The sequence below is a fragment of the Anomaloglossus baeobatrachus genome, chromosome 11 (genome assembly GCF_048569485.1).
Source record: "Anomaloglossus baeobatrachus isolate aAnoBae1 chromosome 11, aAnoBae1.hap1, whole genome shotgun sequence".
Lineage (NCBI taxonomy): Eukaryota > Metazoa > Chordata > Amphibia > Anura > Aromobatidae > Anomaloglossus > Anomaloglossus baeobatrachus.
This window is the reverse complement of record NC_134363.1, coordinates 10,868,255-10,887,346: the sequence shown is the minus strand read 5'-3', so window position 1 is coordinate 10,887,346 and position 19,092 is coordinate 10,868,255. Positions and strand designations below refer to the sequence as shown.

The window sequence follows — 19,092 nt, the reverse complement described above, 5'->3', positions numbered from 1 at the left end:
TTACACAATTAATAACATTTCCCACGTCTGCTTTACATCAGCACGATTTATGAAACTTCCCTCAGCACCCAGCTTTCCCATACCCTGATATCCCACTTTCCCTCAGCACCCAGCTTTCCCTTGCTATCAGAGCATGGGAAAGCTGGGTGCTGAGGACAAGATGGATATCAGAATACAGGAAAGCTGGGCAAGCTTGGGCATGAATATATTAATTCAAATATTCCACCATATACTATTATACAGCCCCCATATAGTAGTATGCAGGCCTTATATTCCACCATAAAGTATTATGTAACCCCCATATTACATCATATAGTAGCATGCAGCCTTATATTCCTCTGTATAGTAATATTCAGGTCCCATATTCCACCATATAGTATTATACAGCCCCCATATAATAGTATGCAGGCCTTATATTCCACCATATATTATGCAACCCCATATAGTAGTATATAGCCCTTATATTCCACCATAACGTATTATGTAACACCCATATTACACCATATAGTAGCATGCAGCCTTTATATTCCTCTGTATAGTAATATGCAGGTCCCATATCCCACCATATAGTATTATACAGCCCCTGTATAGTAGTATACAAGCATTATATTCCATCATATAGTATTATGCAACCCCCACATATAATATGGGGGCTTCGTAATACATTATGGTGGACTATAAGGGCTATCTAGTACTATCATATAGTAGCATGCAGCCTTTATATTCCTCTGTATAGTAATATGCAGGTCCCATATTCCACCATATAGTATTATACAGCTCCCATATAATAGTATGCAGGCCTTATATTCCACCACAACGTAATATGAAACCCCTATATTACACCATATAGCGACATGCAGCCTTTATATTCCTCTGTATAGTAATATGCAGGTCGCATATTCCTCCATATAGTAGTATGCAGCCCCCATATTGTTTAATGCATCCCCATAGTCATCTGGCCACCGTAATTAAGTACATACTCACTTCTCCTTGTTCCCCACTGCTCCAGTCTTCTCAGCGGGTCCACTGTTCTGCAGCTCTGCACATCTCAGCACAGTGGCGCGCAGTATTGATGTCATCATGCTTCGGTGTGCTGACACGTCAAAGCGCCGCAGACACAGCAGGAGAATGATGACAGGGACTGCTCCGCCCTCCCTTTCATCTATGCTTTCTATTGTATCTGCATCTGCGATACCGATTCAATTGAAAGTGCGTTCCTCAGCGGGGGGGGGGGGGTCCTAGTGGCTGAGGTACTTTGATCCCCCCTGAACCCCGAGCCCAGTCACGATTGTGACCCCCTGTGACTGCGATTGTTCCGCCTCTGGGGAGCACATCACGCTTGAAGTGACTTTGAAAGGTCTATCTAACAGAAAATACCCCAAAATGACATCATTCTAAAAACTGCACCCCTCAAAGTGCTCAACACCACATCCCGGAAGTTTTTAACCCTTTAGATGGTTCACGGGATTTTAAGCAATATGGAAGAAAAAAAATGAAAAATTGTACTTTTTCCCATCACAAATGTTGCTTTAGCCCAAAATTTTGCATTTTCACAAGTGTAATGGGAGAAAATATACCATAAAATTTCTCCTGAGTACAGGGATACCCCATATGTGGTGGAAATCTACTGTTTGGGGGCACGGCAGAGCTCGGAAGGGAAGGAGCACCATTTGACTTTTGGAATGCACAATCGTTTGCAATAGTTAGCGGACACAGTGTCTTCTTTGAAGAGCCTCTGAGGTGCGTAAACAGTGGAATTCCCCCAACAAGTGACCATTTTGGAATCTGCACCCCTCAAGGAATTTATATAGATGTTTGGTGAATCCCCAGGTGCTTCACAGAATTGTATAACGTTGAGCCGTGACATTTTAAAAATTCCACAATAACATTGCTTTAGCCCCACTTTTTTCACAAGGGTAGAGAAAATGGGACCCCAAAATCTGTTATACAATTTCTTTGGAGTCCGATACCCCATATGTGGTGGAAATCTACTGTTTGGGCGCACTGTCAAGCTTCAAATGGAAGGTGTGACCTTTTGGAGCACAGATTTGGATGGGATAGTTTGTGGATGTCATATAACATTTGCAGAGCCCCTGAGGTGCCAAAATAGTAGAAGCTCCCCCACAAGTGACCCTATATTTGAATTGATGTATGGTTTTGCTAGTACGGGGATTTTATGTGGCATTTCTGAGTTGTTTAGTGTAAGTCAGAAATACCCTTAGCAGTGCATAGATGAGTGATGGACTTTGACAGGCCAGTTTTTTTTCGGGGCGGGTGTTGCATTGCCAAGTGGTGTACGGTTTCTGTAACAAGAACCAAAGAATTTGGCCCAGAAATATATGAAATAAGGAAGTTTGAGCTTTACTGTCCCTTTTAAGAACTATCCATCTGTGTATAAAATGTATCATTTTATTGATAAATATTCTGCAACGAGAAATTTACAAACTTCATGTAAAAAGAAAAACAAAATTGTAACTCTGCTCAGAATTTTCAGCGATGGATGAAAAGTGGCTGAACCGGTTACGATCCGCATATTATTGTATCGTTCCCGGCCGCACAATGTCCTCATTGTCCTTGATACTTTGTATCATTCCGGACCATCCTGGCTGCTCGGCCCACGGGGGTCGTCCATGGACACGTCCTAAGGTGCGGAGGGATTATCTTCTCTGCAATCCTGTGGTTGAAATGTGATAATATATGTTAGGGTCTCTCGTCTATGGGTTCTGGAATCCGGCGCCAGCGCAGACAGGTCAGGGGGTGAGGTGTAGGCTCGGCTAATGAGGGTCCTCTGGATCCACCCCCCAGGTACAGGAGAAAGTGTAGACTTTATATTAGGTAAATACTAATTTGAGCAATATTTTGGGAACTTTCAATCTGCACTTTTAATTATTGCCTTTACACTCCATCAATATTGGGGTTATGTCACGTCTTGGCCATGATGGGTGCCGGTGCCGCACTGTAGTGATATCCTTAATATCCACCCCGTACTAGTCTGCGCCGGGGATTGTTATATCCGCTCTTCCTGCATCTCGGGGACTTGATTTGCTCCTCCGTTTTCTGCTCTTTCTGGTTCCATCTTGTGTTCTGTTTGGAGTCAAAACAGTGAAAACCTATAAAGGATCCAAAGACCAACGGAGATCAGATCCTCCTCCAGAGCGGCCACCGGCAGAAGCCTCCGCCATGTCCTGCAAGGTAAGGGAAGGACGAGTCAAGGACACGCTGACACTGGGGGTACAGGATAATGACACTGACACTGGGGGTACAGGATAATGACACTGACACTGGGGGTACAGGATAATGACGCTGACACTGGGGGTACAGGATAATGACGCTGACACTGGGGGTACAGGATAATGACACTGACACTGGGGGTACAGGATAATGACACTGACACTGGGGGTACAGGATAATGACACTGACACTGGGGGTACAGGATAATGACACTGACACTGGGGGTACAGGATAATGACACTGACACTGGGGGTACAGGATAATTACGCTGGAGGTACAGGATAATGACACTGGGGGTGCAGGATAATGACGCTGACACTGAGGTACAGGATACTGACGCTGGAGGTACAGGATAATGACACTGGGGGTGCAGGATAATGACGCTGACACTGGGGGTACAGGATAATGACGCTGGAGGTACAGGATAATGACACTGACGCTGGGGGTACAGGATAATGACGTTGGGGGTACAGGATAATGACACTGACACTGGGGGTACAGGATAATGACGCTGACACTTTGGGTACAGGATAATGACGCTGACACTGGGGTACAGGATAATGACACTGGGGGTACAGGAAAATGACACTGGGGATACAGGATAATGACGCTGACACTGGGAGTATGGGAAAATGACGCTGACACTGGGAGTACGGGATACTGACGCTGACACTGGGGGTACGGGATAATGACGCTGACACTGGGGGTACAGGATAATGACACTTGGGGTACAGGATAATGATGCTGCACTGGGGGTACGGGATAGTGACACTCGGGGGGCAGGATAATTTCATTGACACTCGAGGTAATGTGAAGTGGCATAACTAGAGTTCAATGGGCCCTGGTGCAACATTTGAACCTGGGGCCCCCCCCTCCTCCTCCAGAGCATGGGAAAGCTGGGTGCTGAGGGAAAGATGTATAGCAAAACATGGGGACATTGAGTGCTGATAGAAAGATAGATATCAGAATATAGGAAAGCTGGGTGCTCAGGGATTTCAGAGCATGGGAAAGCTGCACGCAGAGTTAAAGATGTGTAGGAAAGAATGGGAAAGCTGGGTGCTGAGGGAAACAGCCTCATTCCCTCAGCACCCAACTTTCCCATCCCAAGCTTGTATTTTTGTCCCCCATCTTGGCTATCCTCATATAGCGCTAGGACCGAGCCTCCCTGACTCATGGGCCCCATAATGGTTGCGTCCCCTGCTTCCATTAGCGATATGCCACTGGCTGAGGTCCTCGGATCCCTGAACCCCCCCCCCCCGTACCCGATCACCTCCCCTGCGACAACGATTGCTCTGCGTTTGGTAATGTGTCCCATTAATGACCTTTACTTGCCCAGTCTGGGCTCCGTCTCTTAATCACCGCCGGCTCCTCGCGTTCTCTTCGCCCTCGGTGACGTCAAACTTCGCTCCTATAGACTTGTCTCACCAGTTCTGCCACCTGCCATACCGCTGATAATTAGGTAGAGAACCCCTTTAAGGCTTTGTTCACACCTGGTGTTTTTGCAGTGGGGGGGGGGGGGGGGGGGTTCTGCTGCATATTTGTCTGGAGAAAATAATCTGATTTTTCACTTTCAGTAAATTTGATCAGATATTCGGCTTTTTTGCCCTGAATGAATCTGAGAACTGCGATTGTTTCTGACGTCTGCGTCTATCGACTACGTCCCGCTGCCCCCTCTGAATGGCGTATACAACCAAAACTATTGTGGTTGGTACCACTAGGGGGCGATATGTGCAGGACTTTCTACGGTATATAGATGATATATGGATAAGGAAATGCAGCTGTATCGGACTCCTGAAGCTGTACAGAGCGCCCCCTACTGGCAGAAGGTTAGTAACACACAGCTTGTTAAAAAATTGGAGTATATTAACACAAGGCAGTAAAACAGCGCCCCCCCCATGCACAGGTTGGTTGTGGTATTTCAGCTCTGTGACATTCACTGTATAGAGCAGCGTCACATCTGACAAAAAAGGACAAGTTTCAGATACAGAGATGGTATGACACGAGGTCCTAGCCCCCTCGTGCCACCGCTCCTCTGCTACCACCATGTCCTGATACGCCATTATCTGTTCTGACAACTCATGATCCCACCATCTGCCAATCAGATTGTATATCATGGAGACCAGAGCCGTGTAATGTACATTATTAATAGGAATATATTACACCCCTGTATAACCTCTCCTCGATATTTCAGGGTCTCCAGCGCTGTTTGCTGATCCTCAGTGCAATTCAATTTACAGGTAAGTGATACATTGTATAGATTACAATTGCATGTCTGCCATCTAGTGGTGATCGGTGGAAATGCAGATCTTAGTGGTTTTTTTTTTTCATTATTATATTGAGTCATATAATATTCAATATATGATATAGATGTCACCATTTACCAAAACTGGTAACTATTTTTCCATTGATGAACCTGTATACATGGGTTTTTTGTGTTGAAATGTCATTTTATTGCTACTATTTTGTGGCCACAGATTGTTTTTTGACACTTTTTTTTTTTTTTTTTTGAGGGGTGTTATGTATAGCGAGGTCTAGAGATATATATATATAGATATATAGGTATAGATATAGATATAATTTTATATATTATATATAAAATATATATAAAATTATACTTATATATTATATATAATATAATTTTATATATATTTTATTATATTATATTATAATATATAATATATACATTTTATATTTTAAAGTATTGTAATGAATATCAATAAATAGTTTAATATTAATTTTTTGTCACTCCCTTTGATTTGGTCATCCATTGATGTCCAAAAGTTGTGCTTGAGATATATATATATATAATATATAGATATAGATATAGATAGATAGATATCTCAAACTTAACTTTTGGACATCAATGGATGACCAAATCAAAGGGAGTGACAAAAAATTAATATTAAAAAAACAATCTTTATTCTTTTAATCTTTATTGATATTCATTAAAATAATTAAAATCAGCATAAAGGCACCGATTAAACAGAGGGACACGGACAGAAAATTTCACTAAATCCCAATACATGCCAAAATTGCAACTGGGACAGGAACACCAGCTTCCCAGGAGACCAAACGTGAAAGTCCTGTGCCAATGTTAATCAACTAATCATTGAAAAATGGGAGCCTGTGCAGCCCAATAGTCCTATATGTGTTATTAACCATGCGCTTAAATGAAAGCAGTTGATTTATTTTCACTTGTGGGCATCACATCAATAGTAAATTCCCATATAATAAATAAATACATAAAAGGGTATATATGTGAGATGCTCCTCGAAAAAGTGACAGCGAAACACGTGTCGGAGTGTGTGGGTCACTGCATCGGACACCGCTTCTCAGGTTGATGTAATCCACTCTGGATGTTATGCTTTAATTCCCTGTATGCCTTACTTTGACTTAAATGGGATGTGCAGTTGTGTGCCCTGAATGTGTTTTCCATGCTCTTCATGCATGGTGCAGTGTATATGTGCACTTATGTACTTCTGCACCTTTTTGGAGCATCTCACATAAAAGGGTATATATGTATTTATTTATATTTATTATATGGGAATTTACTATTGATGTGATGCCCACAAGTGAAAATAGATCAACTGCTTTCATTTAAGCGCATGGTTAATAACACATATAGGACTATTGGGCTGCCCAGGCTCCCATTTTTCAATGATTAGTTGATTAACATTGGCACAGGACTTTCACGTATGGTCTCCTGGGAAGCTGGTGTTCCTGTCACAGTTGCAATTGTCTTGACGCTTTGATATCTTCCTTGGTCTACCAGTATGTTTGCCTTTAACAACCTTCCCATGTTGTTTGTATTTGGTCCAGATTTTAGACACAGCTGACTGTGAACAACCAACATCTTTTGCAACATTGTGTGATGATTTACCCTCTTTTAAGAGTTTGATAATTCTCTCCTTTGTTTCATTTGACATCTCTCGTGTTGGAGACATGATTCATGTTAGTCCAATTGGTGCAACAGCTCTGCAAGGTGTGATCGCTCCTTTTTAGATGCAGACTAATGAGCAGATCTTAATTGATGCAGGTATTAGTTTTGGGAATGAAAATTTACAGGGTGATTCCATAATTTTCCCCCGTTTGGTCTTGAAAAGTAACAGTTACTGGCTGCACATTATGTTTTCATGATTTTTTTTCAGTGTTTCTTAAAGCCAGAAAGTCGCCATTTGTGTGATCGGCTTTTATTATACAAAAGTAAACAACTGAATGAGCATTCTCAGAGCCAGGGGTTGTATATATATAAAAAAACATGGCTAAATAGTAATCAGGTAATGGATCTGCTTTCCATAAACTCCAATGTTAAAAAAAAATAAAAATAAAAAAAATAAAATTATATATATATAAATCGGCAAAACTCAATTTTTTCAAAATGGACAAGTATTTGCAGGACTTTTTTTTTTTTTTTTTTGGTCAACGGATCCGTTCTAACAGATAGCAGACACGTGAATAGTGATAGACCCCAGGGTGCAGGGTAATGGATGGCTGAGCCTTTCTGTGGGGTAAACCTCTGACTCGCTGTCTCCCCCTGCAGGTTGTGAAGCAGAACATGATCGTTTCCACTATGGTGAGTAATTATATAGTTTATTATTATAGCGCTTTACATGTGTTTATACCAGCTCCTTGTCACTGAATGGTTTCTGCCCCCACTGTATATAGAGGGCAGGGCTGGAAAATATTGGGGGGATTAAGTTAGACATTCCTATATGTATATTGGGGTATAATCTGCAGCAATATGATTATTAACGACCCCCCCTCGGTCTCTCCTCAGATGATTGGAGTCTCCGGATGGGCGGCTTGGTCTTTGCTGGGGTCATGTTGACCGTCGGAAGTATTGTCCTTCTATGTGAGTGACATCATCAGATAAGAAACGATGACATCATACACGTGTACATTATATATTCATGTCATTTCTTATCATTTTTCAGCTGATTTTAACTTGTTCAATAGGAAGAAAAAAGAAATGCAAAGTAAGTGAACCCCCCAGGTCTTAAAGCCACAGCGAACATATTCTCATATTCTCCAGTGGAACTGATAATGCAGCTTTAGATGTGGCTGGAGTAGAAGACGTGATATATAAGTGACCCCTTATAGTAAGGGGCTTCTTATAGGTTTTCTCAGCATTCCCATACACTAATCTCATCCTTATTCACAGAGTGACGCCTGAAGACAGATTTGACGTTGGATCTTCAGCTTTTTGGATTCCACCATTTTTTGGGTTTCTTGGAGGGATTGCGATGCCCATGCCTTAGATCTGCCGTCGGCTTTGGGTATCTATGTTGATTGCTGGCATGGATCTTATACGCTTGTTATTGTTCACTATTGAAATACTTGTATAAACGTTCACTTTGCTGGAGGCGAACACCGACTATACGATGTGGAATTCATCTGTCAGACTGGTTGCCTTTAAAAATTGGCACCTTCCTATTCCAGCGGTGAATGTCATATATGCCCATGAATTTGGACTTTTGGTGTTCTTACTGAATAACTAGACACCTGTGCCATTCACAGATATGGGAGAGATGAGTAAAGTGAAAGTGCAGCAGAAAGGAGAAAAATGTAGGTTGTGCAGTGCCACCTAGTGGTCAACCTGAGGAACAGGAATTGTGGTGCCACCTGCTGGACATTAGCGCTCTGCTTTTGTGCTACAGGGTGGTCGTCACTGATGCTGCAGCACCACCTAGTGGTCCTGCTGTAAAATGCAGGCCAATAAAACCCCTACTGCCACCTAGTGGTCCTGCTGCAAAATGCAGGCCAATAAAACCCCTACTGCCACCTAGTGGTCCTGCTGTAAAATGCAGGCCAATAAAACCCCTACTGCCACCTAGTGGTCCTGCTGCAAAATGCAGGATAATACAACCTCTACTGCCACCTAGTGGTCCTGTTGAAAAATGAAGGATAATAAAACCTCCACTGCCACCGAGTGGTCCTGTTGAAAAATGAAGGATAATAAAACCTCTACTGCCACCTAGTGGTCCTGCTGCAAAATACAGGCCAATAAAACCCCTACTGCCACCTAGTGGTCCCGCTGCAAAATGATGGATAATAAAACCTCCACTGCCATCGAGTGGTCCTGTTGAAAAATGAAGGATAATAAAACCTCCACTGCCACCTAGTGGTCCTGTTGAAAAATGAAGGATAATAAACCTCTACTGCCACCTAGTGGACCTGTTGCAAAATGAAGGATAATTAAACCTCTACTGCCACCTAGTGGTCCTTCTGCAAAATGATGGATAATAAAACCTCTACTGCCACCTAGTGGTCCTGCTGCAAAATACAGGCCAATAAAACCCCTACTGCCACCTAGTGGTCCTGCTGCAAAATGATGAATAATAAAACCTCTACTGCCACCTAGTGGTTCTGTTGCAAAATGATCGATAATAAAACCTCTACTGCCACCTAGTAGTCCTGCTGCAAAATGAAGGATAATAAAACCTCTACTGCCACCTAGTAGTCCTGCTGCAAAATGAAGGATAATAAAACCTCTACTGCCACCTAGTGGTCCTGCTGCAAAATGATGGATAATAAAACCTCTACTGCCACCTAGTGGTCCTGCTGCAAAATGAAGGATAATAAAACCTCTACTGCCACCTAGTGGTCCTGCTGCAAAATGAAGGATAATAAAACCTCTACTGCCACCTAGTGGTCCTGCTGCAAAATGATGGATAATAAAACCTCTACTGCCACCTAGTGGTCCTGCTGCAAAATGAAGGATAATAAAACCTCTACTGCCACCTAGTGGTCCTGCTGCAAAATGAAGGATAATAAAACCTCTACTGCCACCTAGTAGTCCTGTTGAAAAATGATGTATAATAAAACCTCTACTGCCACCTAGTGGTCCTGTTGCAAAATGATGGATAATAAAACCTCCACTGCCACCTAGTGGTCCTGTTGCAAAATGATGGATAATAAAACCTCTACTGCCACCTAGTGGTCCTGCTGCATAATGCAGGCCAATAAAACCCCTACTGCCACCTAGTGGTCCTGCTGCAAAATGCAGGCCAATAAAACCCCTACTGCCACCTAGTGGTCCTGCTGCAAAATGATGAATAATAAAACCTCTACTGCCACCTAGTGGTTCTGTTGCAAAATGATGGATAATAAAACCTCTACTGCCACCTAGTGGTTCTGTTGCAAAATGATGGATAATAAAACCTCTACTGCCACCTAGTAGTCCTGCTGCAAAATGAAGGATAATAAAACCTCTACTGCCACCTAGTAGTCCTGTTGAAAAATGATGTATAATAAAACCTCTACTGCCACCTAGTGGTCCTGATGTAAAATGAAGGAAAATAAAACCCCTACTGCCACCTAGTGGTCCTGCTGCAAAATGAAGGCCAATAAAATCTCTACTGCCACCTAGTGGTCCTGTTGAAAAATGAAGGATAATAAAACCTCTACTGCCACCTAGTGGTTTTGCTGCAAAATGATGGATAATAAAACCTCCACTGCCACCTAGTGGTCCTGATGTAAAATGAAGGATAATAAAACCTCTACTGCCACCTAGTGGTTTTGCTGCAAAATGATGGATAATAAAACCTCCACTGCCACCTAGTGGTCCTGATGTAAAATGAAGGACAATAAAACCTCTACTGCCACCTAGTGGTCTTGCTGCAAAATGCAGGCCAATAAAACCCCTACTGCCACCTAGTGGTCCTGCTGTAAAATGATGGATAATAAAACCTCTACTGCCACCTAGTGGTCCTGCTGTAAAATGATGGATAATAAAACCTCTACTGCCACCTAGTGGTGCTGCTGCAAAATGCAGGCCAATAAAACCCCTACTGCCACCTAGTGGTCTTGCTGCAAAATGCAGGCCAATAAAACCCCTACTGCCACCTAGTGGTCCTGCTGTAAAATGATGGATAATAAAACCTCTACTGCCACCTAGTGGTCCTGCTGTAAAATGATGGATAATAAACCTCTACTGCCACCTAGTAGTCCTGCTGCAAAATGAAGGATAATAAAACCTCTACTGCCACCTAGTAGTCCTGTTGAAAAATGAAGGATAATAAAACCTCTACTGCCACCTAGTGGTCCTGCTGCAAAATGATGGATAATAAAACCTCTACTGCCACCTAGTGGTCCTGATGTAAAATGAAGGATAATAAAACCTCTACTGCCACCTAGTGGTCCTGTTGAAAAATGAAGGATAATAAAACCTCTACTGCCACCTAGTGGTCCTGATGTAAAATGAAGGATAATAAAACCTCTACTGCCACCTAGTGGTCCTGCTGCAAAATGAAGGCCAATAAAACCTCTACTGCCACCTAGTAGTCCTGCTGCAAAATGAAGGATAATAAAACCTCTACTGCCACCTAGTGGTCCTGTTGAAAAATGATGGATAATAAAACCTCTACTGCCACCTAGTGGTCCTGCTGCAAAATGAAGGCCAATAAAATCTCTACTGCCACCTAGTGGTCCTCTTGAAAAATGAAGGATAATAAAACCTCTACTGCCACCTAGTGGTCCTGTTGCAAAATGAAGGATAATAAAACCTCTACTGCCACCTAGTGGTCCTGCTGCAAAATGAAGGATAATAAAACCTCTACTGCCACCTAGTGGTTTTGCTGCAAAATGATGGATAATAAAACCTCTACTGCCACCTAGTAGTCCTGTTGAAAAATGATGTATAATAAAACCTCTACTGCCACCTAGTGGTCCTGCTGCAAAATGAAGGATAATAAAACCTCTACTGCCACCTGTTGGCCATGCTGTTTTTGTTGTTTTCCTGATTGGCCTTACACTTTAGTTTTGGTGTAAATACATGGATTTGCAAAGTTTGTACGAGTTGATCATTTTGTGAATACAGGTTTCCAGAAGAACCTTGAAATGCACAGAACTTAATCCGCACAGTTCCTAGTCTTGTGTGATACTTTTCTTGCAGATCAGGATTCCCGCATTGTCTATCTCTTCAAAGGTTTTGACGTTCTTGAGAGATTTATATTAAAAGTTCCCTTGAGTTGGCAACTATTTGTTGTTATGGTTACTGAAGAACAATTGTAAACATTCCATAAGTTGTTACATTTTATTGACAAATACATGAAGGTTCTGTAGAGTCTGAATATTCCCAGCCCTGCCCCTGACATCTCCAGGCTTCTGCCCTTCACCCCGGCGGTCGGATATCGGCTTCTGGGCACATCCTGACTGATGACCCGTTCTGGTCTCATCAGCGCTCGGAGTTTATCACGATTTCTGGGTTTTATCTCTTTTTGAAGATTAAGAGGTTCTCACTGGGACTGAGATCTGGGGACTTTCCTGGTCGTGAACCCAAAATTTCAATATTGTTCTCCCCAAGACACTATTGTTTTGTAACCTGGTTTCCATCATGTCAGGGAAAGCATCGTCTCCACATTGTCCACGTTAGTGGACAAATAAAAACCTCGAAATTGTGATAATGTCCCAGCACTGATGAGACAGGATCTGCCCAGAAGCCGATATCCAGCTGCCGGAGTGAAGGGCAGAAGTCTTAAAGGGGTTGTCCACTACTTTAATATTGATTGCCTATCCTTAGGAGGAGTCATCAATGTCTGATTGGCTGGCATCCGACACTAATCAGCTTTTCCCGGTGGCCAGAAATTCTCAGTTTCGGAGCTGCCCTGTCTGCGATCGGTGTCCTATTGATTTGAGTGGGAGGTGGATGGGCAGTAGCTGGTCACAGCCGCTATCAGAAGACAGGGCAGCTCCGCATTTCCAGCTGCCTGCTGCCGCTTCTGGGACTGACTACAGCTGATCGGTGGGGGTTCAGGGTGTTGCACCCCAGCTGATCTGACATTGCCTATACTTAGGAGAAGTCATCAATGTTGGATCGGCTGGGGTGCAACACCCTGAACCCCCACCGAGCAGCTGTAGTCGGTCCCGGAAGCGGCAACAGGCAGCCAGAAATCCTCAGTTCCGGAGCTTCTGATAGTGGCTGCGGATGGGTACTGCACATCCGTCTCCCACTCAAATCAATAGGATGCGGATGTGCAGTAACCGGCCGCTATCACAAGATAGGGAAGATCCAAAACTGAGCATTTCTGGCTGCCTGCTGCCGCCGCTGGGACCGTGTACAGTTGATTGGTGGGGGTTCTTACTGTCGCACTGCAGCCAATCTGACATTGATGATCTATCCTAAGGATAGGCAATCAATATTACAGTGGACAACCCCTTTAATATTTGCAGTCTTCACCCTTATTTTTTATTAACTCTTTACTGGTGGATGAAGGTTGAACTAGATGGACCTAGGTCTTTTTTCAACCTAAGTAACTATGTAACTATGTAACATAAACTTGATACATTTGTTCAATAGCTTAAAAGCTTACGAATTGCTGATATTTGTTCATTATCCACAGGAGCATCCGACTAAAAGATCGAAAACCACTGAAGAAGCAAACTGTGAAATCCAAAATTTCAGGCATTCTCAAAACTTTTGGCCACGATTGTATAATAGTGATCTGGATAAAAACTTTTTTTAAAAAAATGGCGGAGATTAAATCGTAATAGTTCATAAATATGATACCAATACAATATCACATGGTCCAAGCAATATTGAAGTGGGGCCCGTGTTAAGCTGGATTTACACTTTTGGTTTATTGTATGATTATGAGATAATTATCATTTACATGTTACATTCACATCTGTCATTGGTTACAATTCCGTTGTAATAAAAGGTTAAACTTGCAGGCGGGATGATGAGATTTCACTTATGCTGCTATGATCATCCCATCATTTTATACTGATGATGTTCCTCAGGGGCGGAGTTAGTGGTCACATGACTTTATACACCTGCCAACTGTAGAAAAAAAAATTAATGGGGGAAGTATCACATCTTCTGTGTTTTAGGACAATGAGCCACGAGATGCTCGTGTCTCAGAGGTAGAGCCGCACGGTGGCACCACAAGTATGTAATATAGAGGACAGAGGCTCACAGATGGGGTGGGATTGGACACTGGAGTTCAAACCATTAGTAAAAATAAAAAATTATAGACTCTTCTGACCTGTTACACATGAACCAAACCATAATCCACATCATCGCTGGTCTCTATTGTGACCTCTTAACTTGGGGACTTTGGGTAATACTAAAAATAGTTGTCCCACCAATCACAGTCTTTGGTTCTGCCCTTGAGGAGCAGCTCAGCTTCTCTAGTGTCCTTTTCACTCCTTCTCCACATACTCAAACACCACAGAGTCCCCTCCAAAACTGGCTACAAAAATGAACTGCCGTCCCCGGACCTTGACAGAAGTGAACGCTCGAGCCTCTAGGACTTTGAGTTCTTGCGTTGGCACCAGAGGTCCGATCGGCCCCTCCTTATCGTTTGTCTCCTCGATCTCCCAGTGTTTCCATTTCTCCAGCTGGTAGACCCAAGTATAGCCAAAGTCATTCCCAAGAAGAGCATGCCATCGTTGGCCAAGCAACAGCGGCTGAAAGACATGGGACCCTCTGGATGGTAACTGCTGGAGCTGCCGAAACATAGAGCCATCCCACCGGACGAGGGATGAGTCACCCATATAGCGAACCAAACAGGCAAAGATGCCATCTTCTGCATCCGTGAAGTGCTTGACAGCATAGACGTCCCATGCTTCTGGAATATCCGTAAGACGTTCCAGCTGCTTGTTCTCGAACCGATACACAAGGGGCCTCTGGGAACCGCTGCTCATGATGAGGTGTGGAGAACCAGAGAGCATAAGGGGTTCAGCATCGGTGTCCCGGTACCATCGTGGGAGCTGCTGTTGAGGGTAGAAACCACGACCATCCCATCGATACAATGTGCTGGCTCCAGATTTGGCGCTGTCCGCTATGATGAAGTAGTGCTCACCTTCTGCAGAGGTGAAGCTTTCAATGTCGTTGGGTTTTCGGATATCGGGGAAGTGTTGGAAACGATGGAAGGCAGATGGGCTCCCAGGTGAGGGGTCCCGACGGTAAACTGAGGTGCCACCATAAAGCTGGCCCACCACAACGAAGAGCTGCTTACCAATAACTAGCGGCAAGCAGGAGACCACGGAGATACCTGAGGGGTCAAAGCAAGAAGACAAGTAAGGACCATAACCATATAGTGTGGTCTACAAGTCATCCCTCACAAACCTCTAAAAAATAGAGACATTTCACAATAGGGGGCGAGAGAGGGAGGAATTCTAGTGGAATGAAGCTCCTGGAAGGTGGTGCCTAATATGCAAATGAAACCAAGCTACTCAGGGGTGGAGCCTGGAAATGTAAAAGTTATAAGAGGCTGGTATTGGCTAAAAAAAAAAAAAAAAAAAAACCCCAAAGGATCATGGAAACTAGTAAAATGTTAATCCTGTCATGTCTGGACTAAGCCTAATAATTCCAACAGCTGAGGATTTGTTACAATGTATCCAGTCTAGACAATCCCCTGTGAGCTAAATTCATCAACTCCAGTCCTAGTAGTATCAGGCATCATTCTGGAATTTTGTAAGAAGATTGTCCACACCGGATACAAATGTAACAAATCCTCACAAAAATGATTATTTTCCCCAAATGATCCCCTTGATAAGAGCAATGATCACCCGACTCCTCCCTGGGCCGGAGCGCTCACCTTTGATACTATCGTAGTATCTGAATTGATAAGCCACATGATCCCACTCCAGGAAGGTGCATCTGCCCTCGAACGGGTGCGTGATCACCACGTAATGCTCCGAGTTATATTCAAAGGCTTTGACTGACAAGGAGGGAAGCTTAAATGTCCACCGCTGGATGATATCTGGGGAAGAAAAGATGCTGGTTACATACCAAGTACCCAACTAACAACATTATGCAGTCTGTCCTGGGATATGTCACTGCAAAATAATAATGGCAAAAAAAATATAGGACATTAGCTCATTAACCTTCCCAGTTGCGGCCGACGGTACAAGCTTTCCCAGTTGCAGCCAACTTTACAGCTTTCCCAGTTGCTACCGATGGTACAAGCTTTCCCAGTTGCGGCCGACCATAAAGCTTTCCCAGTTACAGCAGATGGTTCAGCTTTCCCAGTTGCAGCCTGCCAATACAGCTTTCCCAGTTGCAGCCGGCCATACAGCTTTCCCAGTTGCAGCCGACTGTACAGCTTTCCCAGTTGCAGCCGACTGTACAGCTTTCCCAGTTGCAGCCGACTGTACAGCTTTCCCAGTTGCAGCCGACCGTACAGCTTTCCCAGTTGTAGCCAACGGGACAGCCTTCCCAGTTGCGGCCGACGGTACAAGCTTTCCCAGTTGCAGCTGACCATACAGCTTTCCCAGTTGCAGCCGACGGTACAGCTTTCCCAGTTGCAGCCGACGGTACAAGCTTTCCCAGTTGCAGCTGACCGTACAGCTTTCCCAGTTGCAGCTGACCGTACAGCTTTCCCAGTTGCAGCCGACAGTACAAGCTTTCCCAGTTGCAGCCGACAGTACAAGCTTTCCCAGTTGCAGCCGACGGCACAAGCTTTCCCAGTTGCAGCCTGCCAATACAGGTTTCCCAGTTGCAGCCAGCCGTACAGCTTTCCCAGTTGCAGCTGACGGCACAAGCTTTCCCAGTTGCAGCTTGCCAATACAGGTTTCCCAGTTGCAGCCAGCCGTACAGCTTTCCCAGTTGCAGCCAGCCGTACAGCTTTCCCAGTTGCAGCCAACAATACAAGCTTTCTCAGTTGCAGCCGACGGTACAAGCTTTCCCAGTTGCAGCCGACGGCACAAGCTTTCCCAGTTGCAGCCGATGGCACAAGCTTTCCCAGTTTCAGCCGATGGCACAAGCTTTCCCAGTTGCAGCCAGCCGTACAGCTTTCCCAGTTGCAGCCGACCGTACAAGCTTTCCCAGTTGCAGCCGACCGTACAAGCTTTCCCAGTTGCAGCCGACCGTACAAGCTTTCCCAGTTGCAGCCGACCGTACAAGCTTTCCCAGTTGCAGCCGACCGTACAAGCTTTCCCAGTTGCAGCTGACGGTACAAGCTTTCCCAGTTGCAGCTGACGGTACAAGCTTTCCCAGTTGCAGCTGACGATACAAGCTTTCCCAGTTGCAGCTGACGATACAAGCTTTCCCAGTTGCGAATAAGCTGTACCCATTAGCTGTAATTGGAAAAGCTGAGTAATAGTGTATGCCTGCAGATAACCATTAATGTGTTATAAAGCTTTGTAGTAGGAAAACCCGGCTCAAAGTTTCCCGTCTGCTCCTTACTGCGAAAAGAAATGCATTAATGTAAATGACCCTAATTAGGACAACTTGCCATTCCAGGGTCAGGGAAAGCTGGATGAGCATATACAAGCTGCAATATCGATTATCGAGGGGATGCCCCTTACTGGTGTCCACAGTGATTATAACAGTCCCCCCCCATATTAAGTGTCACTCACTGGTGCTCACGCAATAGAAGTCGGAGTCGTCGAGCTCGTGTAAGCCTTTCCCCTTGAACTTCGCTGGTTCCTCACACGGTAATGGCGGCCACATGGCCACATTCTTCCCCGGTCCATGTGCCCACTGCACCAGCCACTTAATCTGACAGTCGCAGTGTAGAGGATTCCCACGTAGATCTCTGCCGAAAACAAAGCGAGAACATTACAAACCTGGAACACAATGTCTATGTATGTGTAGCATGATGGGGCTACATGTCAGGATGAGGGGTCTTTATAGCATGATGGGGCTATATACCAGGATAAGAGGGCTATATAGCAAGATGGGGCTATATACCAGGATGAAAGGGCTTAATAGCATGATGGGGCTCTATGTCAGGATGAGGGGGCTATATACCAGGATAAGAGGGCTATATAGCATGATGGGGCTATATACCAGGATGAGAGGGCTATATAGCATGATGAGGCTATATACCAGGATGAGGGGGGCTATATAGCATGATCGGAGCTATATACCAGGATTAGAGGGCTATATAGCATGATGGGGCTATATACCAGGATGAGGGGGCTATATAGCATGATCGGGGCTATATACCAGGATTAGAGGGCTATATGTCAGGATTAGGGGGCTATATAGCATGATGGGGGGATATACCAGGATAAGAGGGCTATATAGCATGATGGGACTATATACCAGGATAAGGGGGCTATACAGCATGATGGGGCTATATACCAGGATGAGGGGGCTATATAGCATGATCGGGGCTATATAGCATGATTGGGCTATATACCAGGATGAGGGGGCCATATAGCATGATCGGGGCTATATACCAGGATTAGAAGGCTATATAGCATGATTGTGGCTATATAGCATGATGGGGCTATATACCAGGATGAGGGGGCTATATAGCATGATTGGGGCTATATACCAGGATTAGAGGGCTATATAGCATGATCGTGGCTATACAGCATGATGGGGCTATATACCAGGATGAGGGGGCTATATAGCATGATCGGGGCTATATAGCATGATGGGGCTATATACCAGGATGAGGGGGCTATATAGCATGATGGGGGCGATATACCAGGATAAGAGGGCTATATAGCATGATGGGCCTATATAGCATGATCGAGGCGATATACCAGGATAAGAGAGCTATACAGCATGATGGGGCTATATACCAGGATAAGGGGGCTATACAGCATGATGGGGCTATATACCAGGATGAGGGGGCTATATAGCATGATCGGGGCTATATAGCATGATTGGGCTATATACCAGGATGAGGGGGCCATATAGCATGATCGGGGCTATATACCAGGATTAGAGGGCTATATAGCATGATCGTGGCTATATAGCATGATGGGGCTATATACCAGGATGAGGGGGCTATATAGCATGATCGGGGCTATATACCAGGATTAGAGGGCTATATAGCATGATCGTGGCTATACAGCATGATGGGGCTATATACCAGGATGAGGGGGCTATATAGCATGATCGGGGCTATATAGCATGATGGGGCTATATACCAGGATGAGGGGGCTATATAGCATGAT

The 19,092-nt window shown here is 44.3% G+C and overlaps 1 protein-coding gene and 1 long non-coding RNA gene across 2 annotated transcripts in view; one reads left to right on the top strand and one right to left on the bottom strand.

The window, feature by feature from the left end:
* Nucleotides 1-1,548: 1,548 nt before the first annotated feature.
* On the top strand, nucleotides 1,549-13,899 carry LOC142256700 (uncharacterized). The gene is made up of 6 exons (XR_012727560.1): nucleotides 1,549-3,192; nucleotides 5,423-5,468; nucleotides 7,772-7,804; nucleotides 8,009-8,083; nucleotides 8,166-8,207; nucleotides 13,572-13,899. It is a non-coding gene; the product is annotated as an uncharacterized LOC142256700 (long non-coding RNA).
* The window catches only part of LOC142256698 (leucine-rich glioma-inactivated protein 1-like), an 18,426-nt gene continuing 13,118 nt past the window's right edge, over nucleotides 13,785-19,092 (bottom strand). Inside the window, exons 7-9 of the mRNA XM_075328548.1 lie at nucleotides 17,536-17,714; nucleotides 15,774-15,938; nucleotides 13,785-15,227 (exon numbers count right to left, since the gene is read on the bottom strand). Of these exons, the coding sequence (XP_075184663.1) occupies nucleotides 14,374-15,227; nucleotides 15,774-15,938; nucleotides 17,536-17,714 (1,198 nt within the window). The 3' untranslated portion in view covers nucleotides 13,785-14,373. The remainder of the gene's footprint in view (nucleotides 15,228-15,773; nucleotides 15,939-17,535; nucleotides 17,715-19,092) is intronic.